The sequence below is a fragment of the Dipodomys ordii genome, unplaced genomic scaffold, assembly GCF_000151885.1.
Source record: "Dipodomys ordii isolate 6190 unplaced genomic scaffold, Dord_2.0 Scaffold150, whole genome shotgun sequence".
NCBI classification, from domain to species: Eukaryota; Metazoa; Chordata; class Mammalia; order Rodentia; family Heteromyidae; genus Dipodomys; species Dipodomys ordii.
The window spans coordinates 4,502,693-4,514,251 of NW_012267366.1; the positions used below are offsets into that span (position 1 = coordinate 4,502,693).

At 39.5% G+C, this 11,559-nt stretch overlaps 1 protein-coding gene across 3 annotated transcripts in view; it reads right to left on the reverse strand.

Moving 5' to 3' along the window:
* Ap1s2 (adaptor-related protein complex 1, sigma 2 subunit) overlaps positions 1-11,233 on the reverse strand; it is a 29,471-nt gene extending 18,238 nt beyond the window's left edge. For all 3 annotated transcript variants that reach the window (XM_013032162.1, XM_013032163.1, XM_013032161.1), the window contains exons 1-3: positions 11,124-11,233; positions 8,667-8,845; positions 743-851 (exon numbers count right to left, since the gene is read on the reverse strand). In XM_013032162.1, the coding sequence (XP_012887616.1) occupies positions 743-851; positions 8,667-8,845 (288 nt within the window). In that variant the 5' untranslated portion in view covers positions 11,124-11,233. The remainder of the gene's footprint in view (positions 1-742; positions 852-8,666; positions 8,846-11,123) is intronic.
* Between the last annotated feature and the right edge of the window lie 326 nt (positions 11,234-11,559).

Here is an 11,559-nt window from a genome sequence, read left to right on the forward strand (position 1 = left end):
GGCCAAAATGCAGAAGCCTGTTAAACTTTTAAGCCAAAGATGCTGATTCATGATCAGGTATGGAATAAAATGTAAGCAGAGAGAATCAATCTTAATTCGTTCTGAAAGTGGCAGTCCTGCTAAGCATCATTGATTTCAGTAAGTTTAATTTTCAAATCTCAAGTATGTGAAAACACAATGCCTCTAAGATAAACAGGTCCCACAACTTTCCTCCCAGCATAAATTAATAATTTCTTTTTTTTTCTTTCTGGTCTGGTCATGGGGCCTGAACTCTGGGCCTGGGCGCTGTCCCTCAGCTCTTCAGCTCAAGGCTAGCACTCTACCACTTGAGCCACACTGCCACTTCCGGCTTTTTTTTTCCTGCTTATGTGGTGCTGAGGAATCGAACCCAGGGCCTCATGCATGCAAGACAAGGGCTCTACCACTGAGCCAACTTCCCAGCCCTAAATTAATAATTTCTGACTCATAACTTAGGTTTTAAAACATATTTCCTTGATAATGTGATTGAACTGCTAACAGAATCTGAATTCGATACAAAGTTTCAGAATATTAATGTGTGCAGTAAGACTCTTCTCTATCTTACTAGAATTCATTCACATCATAATTAAATGTAGATGTGAAGGGCCAGCACTCATGGAAGTTAAGTGATCAGATGTCATGTCTTTTCCCCGTATTTAGAATCTTCAAGACAACTAAATGATACATTTTTGGGGAAAAAGATGAACAACAAAATACTACTCACACTCCCAAAGTACTTGTCAAGTAACTCCACATAACGATGGATTATTTCCAGGGTAATTAGTTCATTGTCCTGATCCTCAATTGCACAGCAGAAATACAGACTAGCATATCTACAATAAAACACAAATGGGGAAAAACTATTACACTAGCATCACACTTTCTAAAGACATTTTCATGTCCTGCTAGAAAGGCCTGGTGCTATAAGCAGGTTTATTTCTTCTTTTACAATAGCACATCATTTGAATAGCTTGTATGTAATAAAATACAAATATGGAACACATGTTTCCCCAATCATCACGTATTTTAAATATATTTTCATGGCCTACTGTTAAGACTTCATGCTATTATCATACTTGTTGTTCTCCGATACTACGAAAGTAATAGCACATAAGAGAAAAATTTAAAAGCATAGGCAGGCCAAAAGAAAGAAAAATTACTTAATCATATCACATAGAAAAACCAAGCCCATCTATGTACCCTTATCAAATCACAGAAGAGAACAAACGCTAAGAATCTTAGCTACTTCGCCCGTACCCTCTTGCAGTTACAATCTCTTACCTCTAGGGGGAACCACCACCTTACTTTTTAACAGTATAGCATTTTTTTTTTTTAAGATTTCTAGGATTACAAACTTCAAGAACAGATTCAAGTAATTTAGAAGTTAGAAACAAAGTACATAAAGTTATTATCAGTTCAGAAAAACTGAAACCTGTCCTTAAAATGTCCAAGCTCTATACTATTGAAATGTATTACACCAGAAGGATGAATAAGGCTAGGGAATTCATTTTGTCTTCAAATTAGGATTCTGATACATGGGACTGGGTCCTGCTTGACTAAAAAATAACAAAAACAAACTTATTAATGAACAACCTTATGATTTAGCAAGCCCTTTGAAGGAGACTGAAGGAGTTGGTCTAAGGAGCACTTAAACACAATAGATAAGTACTACTCATAAAATTAGTGTAAAATAATATACAGAAAACCACACCCAACCTGAGTTTAAGGATTCAATGAATTCCTGCCTTTTGCTATAAAGATAGCCTCAAATTTATACAGCAACAATAATTTAAATATTATCAAAAACACTTTGATGTGATTTTTTCCCGATGCTGAAGATGGAACCTAGGGCCTTGTGCATTCCAGGCAAATCACTCTACCATGGAGCTACATCTCTAGTCCTTGTTTTGGAAATGGTCTCACTATGCAGCTCTGGCTGGCTATGAAGTTGGGATCCTCCTGCCTCTGCTTCCCAAGGAATATATACTACTACATCTGGTTTCTATTTGCTCCTTTCAACAGCAAGTAATCCTTGATAACAGATGTTTTTTTTTAAAAAAATCAAGGAGTCCAAAGGACTACTAGGATGAAAAATACAATCTCCTACCTTCACTTAAAATCCAGGCCACTTTCTACCATACTAATTCTTGTGCTATATATTATCTTTTTGGGTATTTTAACTTATTTAATATTCAGTAAGTTATTTAAAATTGTGGCTCTTCCATAGTAGAAATGTAAATGTATCTTCTTTTTTTATGTATCTGTTATGTGTGTGTGAGAGGGAGGGAGGGAGGGGGAAAGGGGGAGAGAGAGAGGAGGGGAGAGAGGGAGAGAGGGGGGAGAAAGAGGGGAAGGGAGAGAGGGAGAGAGGGGGGAGAAAGAGGGGAAGGGAGAGAGGGGGGGAGGGGGAGAGTGAGTGAGAGAGAGAGAGAGAGAGAGTGTGTTTGGGGGCCTGAACCAATGGTCTAAGCACTGTCCTTTAACCTTTTTTTTTTTTTTCTCAAATCTGGCATTCTACACTTGAGCCATAGTTCTACTTCTAGCCTTTTGGTGGTTAATTGGAGATAAGAATCTCATGGATTTTCTGGCCTGGCCTCAGCTTTCTGTGTAGGTAAGATTACAGACATGACGCACTAGCACCCAGCAAGTTCATGTATCATCTTTAAGGGAATAAACATTGTGCCAAACAAAATATGGCACCACCTCCAAATTTAACAAAGTGCTTCCTCTCTTTCCAGTCATTACCCAATTTTTGTTTATATGATTAAAATGCAATGGGATATTCTAACTGTTCATTCTCCCTAAGCTAGACTCTTTAATAGAATTTGGAGAAATGGATGCAAATGATACATAAGATTTCCTGAGAAAACTAAAAGTGACATAAAAATGGTCGAAGAAAACCAGACACGACTAGCTCAAATGAACAGAATGCTAGATAACTGTATTACAGAACTTACTAATTTCTGAGCAAAATTATTTATTTTTAAGATTTCCCTAATGCTACTATTGGACAATCCAATGTGTCTACCATCCTTGCTTTTTATCCATAGTACTGCTTCTTGCAAATAAACAGTACTTAGTCAGCTGCGGGGGACTCAGGCCTGTTATCCTTGCTACTCAGAAGACTGTGATCTGAGGACTGAGGTTCCAAGTCAGCCAGGGAAGACAAATCCCTGAAGCTGTCATCTCCAATTCAGCAGTAAAAAGTCAGAAATAAGAGGTATAGTTCAAGTGGTTGAGTTCCAGCCTTGACAAGTGAAAATGTGAGGCTCTGAGTTCAATCCCCAGTACTGGCCACAAAATAAAATAATAAAATAAATGGTGCTTAAGAATCAAAGGTCCTAAGTTATGCAACTTAAAAACATGGATGTAAAATCATCAAGAAAACCAATATTATTCTTAGAAATGTAAAACTTCCCCCGATACTATCTAATTTTCTGTTGGTTTATTTTCAGTGGTGGGGATTGAAGTCAGGGCCTAGCATATGCTATCACTGCATTATACTCTCAATGTTTACTTTTGCCAAGAATGGAAAAAGAGCCATCAAATTAAAGAATTCTTCCTTTGAAGTGAACAGATAATAATCAGGGTGCTAAGAACACCATTTTTCAGAAAGAATAAAAGCACAGTAAGTGGTACTACTGACTCAGTTCTCAACAGAAGAACTCAATGCTAGCTGTAGGTTTTACATACTTTACCATTTTAATCTTCAAAACAACCCTATAAAGGATACCATTATTATTTGCAGGCTTGAGTAACCTGCTCAGAACATAAATTTGACCCAAGAGCCCAAGTTATACATATAAAACCACTGTTACTAAATATATTAAAATAATATTGAGCTTGGCACAACAAAATGTACTCAAAGCAATACTTTAAGAGCTTTGAAAAAGTTAAAACAAAGTCATACTGATTTAGTAAAAGATTACCAAGAGAGCATGAATTGTACTCCCTATTTTTAGGATGAAATGGTTCTTAAAAATGAAATAATGAGTTCATTTTTTCCTCTTAGTGCATATTTGTAAGTCTAAATCTGAAATAAAATTAATAATAGACTAGTAAGAAGAAAGGTATGTTTGGTTATTTTTAGCACAGTGGATTAAGGCTTACTCTAATTACTGGCACTCAGAGAACATTTGAAAGTGCCTATTCTTACATTCAAAACACATGACTTCTCTGCAGTCAGCTAAATATCAGCTGACCATAGATGAACATAGCTAAAATGTTCTCAATACCCACTGGTATGTCATTAAAAATTCTTTTGTTAGTAAAGAAAATCAATAAATACCCTTCAAGAAAATTTCAATCTAGTAACTTGAGGATGTATGCATTTTTATATTAAAAGGCTTTAATTCAAGGATTCTTCCATAAAATGCTGAAGAGAATCAGAAAAGCAGGCACTATTCTGTCTTCAAGGGATCTTCAAGAGTATTTATTTTAGAGTTGAGGTTCAAGGTTACAGAACTAGCTAATGGCACAGACAGATCTTAAACCTTTAGATGTTCAGTCTGCTTCCAACTGTGTTATCCTTGTCCCCTTTCCTCTCCCTCTCTGAAGGGGAAATTTGTATACTTAAATACTCAAGATGAAGCATTTTGGATGCTGTGATGAAGATGACATATAAAACAGTTGCTGATACAAACAGCAAAAGTATCAGTTCAGAATTTCTCAGGAGCTAAGCAGCAATTCTCTGGCTTTAATGGTCTTTTCTTCCAGATGGAGCAAGAGAAACAAATCACCTGCTAATATTAACAAAACAAGATGCCATTAGGTGGTAAAAAGATGAGGCTTTCAGTATGAAATAAAGGAAATAGATAGAAAAATACGAAACATTCCATCTTTTGTATATGAAATATCACAATAAAGATGTGATTTTTATTTCTTAAATCTATTTAAAGGGGCTTTGACAAAAGTGTCATCAGGTTTGTTTTACCTTTACCTTTTCCCCCCGCTGTGTGTATGGGCTTACCCTGTGTGTACTGGGGCTCGAACTCAGGGTCTCATGCTTTTGCTTGGCTTTGTCTCGGAAGACTGGCACTCTACCACTTGAGTTACACCTCCACTTCCAGTTTTTTGCTGGTTAACTGGAGATAAGAGTTCCTTGGCTTTATCTGACAGGACTATCTTTGAACTGCAATCCTCAGATCTCAGCCTCTTGAGTAGCTTGGATCACAGGCATAAGTCACTAGCACCTGGCTCCGTGTGTGTGTGTGTGTGTGTGTGTGTGTGTGTGCGCGCGCGTGCGTGCGTGTGTGTGTGTGTGTGTGTGTGTGTGTGTGTCCTGAACTGAAGGGTGCTGTCCCTGAGCTTTTGTACTCAAGGATAAATAACACTGCACTACTTGAGCCACAGCTCCACTTCTGGCTTTTCTGTGGCTTAATAGAGTAAGAGTCTCATTGACTTTCCTGCCTAGGCTGGCTTCTCAGTGCTCAGATCTCAGCCTCCTGAGTATCAGGGATTACAGGTGTGAGCTCTGGGCACTTGGCTCCCTTATAACTCTAGACAGGGAGAGACCCAGTGGCACCAACCTGCTCTTTCCCTTTTTTCTTTTAACAGCTCATTTGTGGGCTGCTCTTCCTGGGATTTTCCTCCTCCACACCAGGGACTCTTTTGAGTGTCTAGAAATAAACTTAAGCCTCTCATACCTATTTTTGAATCTGTCCCCAATCCATGTCTATGGGTGGTTACTACCTCTTCTGGCCTCCACACAGTGAAGTTCCCCAAAATAGGCGACACATGCTGTTTCACTAGCGCTTAAGGCTTCACGCTAGTACACAAGAGGTCTGTCTCTACTACTCCACTGAAAATGTTCCAGCAAGGTGCACTTGATGAAATGCTACCATAAAATGTAATAGTCTTCCTTCACTTTCATTGAACTTACATGACATCTGACATTAGTGCTTGCTTTCCAAACTCTTACTTCCCTGATTTTACTAATATAATATTTACCCTTTGGTTTTCATTCTACTCTGTAGGTCCCTTCTTAATCCCTTCTGCTTGCTACTTAAAAGATGATTTATTCACTCATGTCTAATTGTCTCCTGAATGACTATACTACCTACATACCATCAGAAAGCCAGGAATCTCTTAACAGAAGTTACACCGGCATCCTATAGTCAAATTAGCTGGGTGCTCTAACTTACTACTCACCGCTCTTGGCCAAATTTGAAATGTGGGGATAAACTCACTCCTCCCCTTCCTTAGCTGATCTCCCCACTTCTAGGGATGACCAAGCCTTATCAAACTTCCCTAGGTAACAGCTCTTTTCCAGCCTCTAGTTTCAGAATCTCAGTATTGTGCAGTCCCCTGCTGATCCTGCAGGGACCAGTCTTAGCCCCATGGCTCCCTCACCACCATCTTGCTGCACTCTTTTCAGAAAGGCAAATATAATCTTTTTAAGCCCCTATTTTAAACCTTTATTTCCACACTAGGGATTTGAGCTGTAGCTCTGTATCAATCATTAGCATGTCACCTTGGACACATCACTATTCCCAAATTCTCCTTTCTTAAAATACTGAAAATTAGCTGGGCGCTGGGGATTCATGCCTGTAATCCTAGCTAGTCAGGAGGCTGAGATCTAAGAATTGTGAAAGTCAACACTGGCAGGAAAAGTCTGTGAGACTTTATCTCCAAATGACCACCAAAAAAACCAGAAGCTGAGCTGTGGCTCAAGTGGCAGAATGCTAGCTAGCCTTGAGTGAGAAAGCTCAGGGACTGTGCCCAGGCCCTGAGCTCAAGACCCAGTACTGGCACCAAAAAATAAATAAAAATAAAAAAAATAAAAAATAAATTGAAAATCAGGAATTATAACCTATGCAGATGGTTGAGGCCAATTGAGCAGGGGGACAGAATGTCTCTGTTTTCACAAGAGCAGTTCCATTTATTGCTAATTTTGATTAAGGTTCTAACCCTGGGCAAAGATTATTCTAAGATGTCTCCCAGCTCTCCAAAACTATGATTTTTCTAAGCAAATATTACAGTAAAGACTAGACACAGAATCACAAAACTGATTAAAATTATTCTATAATAAAGATAATTACACAGTAATTGGGAAACTATGTCCTTAAATCTCCATTTGCTTCTTCTGCAACCTCCTCCATCAAAATCCCTTGAAGTACAAAATATTGAAGTACAACAAGAAAAGAAAAAAGAAAGCCACTTTTCTCCCCACCTTGCATTCCATACTGCTAATTCTCTGCATACTTTCCATACAAGATAATTTTTAAAAATATTTTTATTGTAAAGATACTGTACAGAAGGATTACAGTTACATGAGTAAGGTAACGAATACATTTTCTTTTGAGCGTTGTTACCCTTCCTTTGTTTTCCCCCTACTATCCCTTCTCTCCCCACCTCTACAATTCCTCCCTCCACCTCCAAGTTGTAAAGTTTGTTTTCAACATATTGTCTTCTATGTCTCATTGTTACAATGAGTCAAACTGTATTCTTGTTTCAGCATTTTATTATTTCCCTTCCCCTCCCCAATTAGAAAAATGAACACACAAAATGCAGGGCACTGGAATCAAATACAGTGACAACAGGGCTTATACCATGGGGGAAGAACATACAAAAGAAACAAAAAAAATCACATAATACATTAAAAACAACAGTGACAAAGAAAAAAACCTCTATCTTGGGGTTCATTTCGCTTAGCATCATCTTATATGGTCATATGACACAGCTTTTGACCTTTTCTGCTTGTCTGGTTAAGATTATCCTAGACATATACTAGTTATTGCAAATAAGGGAAACCATGGGACCCATGTTTCTTTGGGTCTGGCTTACTTCACTTAACATAATTTTTTCCAAGTCTATATGCAGAAATGCTGTTTAATACAGTAAGTTATTAAAAAGGAAACTGAAATGAGGAAGAAACAGATAAATGTTCCCTAAAAAGTTTCTTGTAAGGAAGAAATTATTTTTCATTTAACTTGCTTGAAATAATCTTGAGAAACTTAAGGTTGTCACAGTTTCAGATACCGATAAAATAAAAATGTGTAGAATTTTTCTTAAACCTCAGTGTTAAAAGACCAACCTATGATACCCTTTGCAACATCAAAATTTTAAGAAACTCTATCCTTGGTAAAATATCTATCATATCTCAGCATACCACCACCACAGCAACAAGTGTATTTCAAATTAATAAACATCCTGTATATACACAAAGTTTTTAAGCATCTGTATAATTGAAATGGTCTATGTTCCTAAAATATTTATATTCAAGGTTCTAAATGTCACATAGAAGGCATGTTAAATACTAGATATTACTACACAGATTTGTGGAGAGAAAGGATTAGACACTATGCTTGCCTGAATTCAAAAAATTACTTACATAATTTAAAATACTGACCCTATTTGCCCCTGCAATAAAATGAATTCACTGATTTTTTCTATAAGATGATTAAGCATAGTCATTTGCCTTCAATTATGTAATTAGATTTAAAATGGATTTCCTTGATGTTATCATTTTAGCATGAGCAAGCAATCAAAAAGAGCAGTTATTTGAAAACACAAAGCTTTCTTTAAGCCTAGTTCATCTAAATATTTATTAATCATTATTTATACATATCATCACTCTGCAAATTTCCCCATTATAAAAGACCCAACATTTGATTCCATTTCACCCGTGTGATAAATAAAAATTATACCTTTTGTAAACAATCTTTAGATCTCGCCATTCAAGGAAGCTGCACATTTTCGGTTTGCGTGCTAAGACGGTTTGAACAAGTTCTCTTGTGATCTTTTTCTTTTCTTTGTCTGACAGTGGGACATACCATTTCTGCAGTCGAAGCTTTCCCTGGCGACTAAAAAGCAACATAAACTGCATCTGTTAAGATAAAGAAAATCTAGATTACACACAATACTTTGAATCAATAGCAAAGATTAACTATTTCTCAGAGAAGCTTTGGGGGCAGGGCATTTGAAACTCAGAGATGGATTCCTAACCTTTAAAAACACTATGCCAGTTATAATAGCAGGAAATTCTTTTAAAGTCTTCCTACTAAATGCAAACCTTTCCTTCCCTTCCCACCCTACTCCAGCCCACATACAATTGGAAGGGAATGTGTGGAAATTAAAGACAGAACAAAAACAAAAAAAAAAGGAAATAGGTAGTAAGTTAGAGTGAAATTTCTGAAGAAACAAGGTAGCTGTGGTCATTTAAGAAACTATTTTCTACCAGTTCCACACACTTTCCACTCCAGATATGCATCAGAAGAACTGCAGACATCAATTGGTTGAGGAGTATTTGGAAGAAACAGGAAGATCTATGATTTTTTACCCTGAAGTTGTTCTAGTTTCAGGCTGGATTACTAGCAGACTGACTACTTATCACTCAGAATTCTCTTTTCAATTAACCTGAGTATATTTCAAGCAAACCTGAATGGTATAACATAAAATATTAAGCAATAAGCATGTCATAAATGTACGTGTTTCTTAACAAAAGCTTGATTTTTGATGTATGTATCTCATATATAAAATTTGCAACACAAATACCTACTCAAGAAAGATCTGAGTTACTTAATCTGAGAAAATAAAAATGTTAAAAAGTCACAATGAATTTACTATATATATATATTCAGACATATTATATGAACTATGATAAACAATAAAAATATTTAAAACTGTAAAAATAGCACTTACAGATGAAGTGGATGACAAGTTGGAGTGCATTTTACACAGAAGCTTATTGGTATGGATGATTTATTTGGAATCTGTAAGTCTGTTGATTATTCTACACATTTTTCTTTCAAGGGAAGCATTTTGTGATTAACCTGGTCATCTCAACTATGTATAGAAGTATTCTTTCTACAGAGATAACTTAAAAGCAAAATGCAGATAGGTATTTTCTTTTCTTTTAACCTTGTAACTTCCTTTAACAATGTCAGCACAAGTCAGAGTCAAGCTTGATGGTTTGTATTCACCACACCATCTTGAATTTGAGCACCGGGGAGGGTGAGTTTACACAAACCAATGCATAAAATAAAATGGGCTCGAAATTTCGGCATGAAATTACTGTCGCTTTTTTTCCCCCAATAACCCAGAAAGCCATCTAGAAGATAACTGGCTATTTATGAGGCGGCAATTTAACTTTCATAAAGTTCAAATGACCTTATTAATGTACTAAACATGCACGAGTAGCACAAAAATACACGGATATTATTCAGTGATACCAAAGTGCTTCACACATAAGTCCGGAAGATAGCAGCATCCACCAGGGACAGACAGCAAGTGAAGTAGCAACTAGACATTTAATCAAACCCGTTAGCAGAACTTGGAAAAGAATGAACCCCGGATTTCTGGACTTTGGTAGGCAGAAGGAATGAGGGTTAGTCATCAGTGGGCTCGAGGCTTTGGGGAACAGGGTCCTGTATCCAGCCTAGCACTTTGTAGGACGAGAAATTAAAAAAAAAATCAATCCAAGATCTGCTCTGAAAATAAATGATGTGTTATCATGGGACGAAACCTGGTGGTTCAGACCCAAGTATTTCTTTCCTCTCGTTCAAAACCCCGTGCTTTGATTTGGCCGCAAATTACAGAGCACCACGATTCCCCGCGACTGGTATGAAAACAAAACAAACAAACAACAACCAAAAAACAACAACAATGTGCTCAGACTTAAAAAGAGTGGGCTCCGGTCCAGCGATCTTCATCTTCGGATCCCGCTATCTCTGTTCCCCCAGCCTCTGCCGGGGCCACACTCCATCACTGACCGAGCCCAGGAGGTGATGGGCAGAGAGCTAGCGGAGCAGACAATGGCATTCGCCGCCGCGCAGGGGGCGCCAAGAGTCCTCGGCCGCCGCCGCCCCGGCTCGCCGGCCCCTCCCCAAAACGCCCCGCAAAACTTAAGGCGATTCCTGAACCACAGGTGCCGCGGGACTCCCGCGGAGCCCACGAGCAGCCCCCAGCCGCAGCCAGCGCCACGCGGAGTGGTGCGCGCGGCGCGGACATGGATAGAAGTGAGTTGCGGGGCGCCGCGCCCCACTGACGGGCCGGGCGGGCTCGGGGTGGGGTCCTCGAGGTGCGCGCGGGGCGACGGGGGGCGCGCCCCACCATCGCTCCGCACTTCCCAGGTCCGGCACCTCCGCGCGCCCTTTGAGACTTACAGCGGCAGCTGATCGTGGACCTGACGGAGCTTGACCGGTGGCGGCTGAGGGGAAGCCCCGGTCGCCGTGCTGTGGAAGCGAAGCCGTGTTGCCGTGGGGAGGGGATCCACTTCGCGGAGGGACGGCTTAAGTGGCGAGGGGAGGGCGAGTCAACAGACCCCGCCCCGGAGGCTGGACCAGGGAGGAGCTGGGGCTGCGGCGAGCGGAGGGGCGGGCTAGGCGACTCTGGGGAAGCAGCACTACGGTAGCCAACAGCTCCGAAGGCATAACGGCTCTTGCGTAATCTGAGAAAGCTCATTGGTTCTGTCGCCAACATGAGGCGGGGTGATCACCGGAAACCAGGACACGTGACCCGGAAGCCGCTTCTGCCTCAGCCAGCGCGCCTGCGTATTCCTGCTGGTGTCTCCGGATCGCTTGAGGGCAGCTGCCCTGGCTC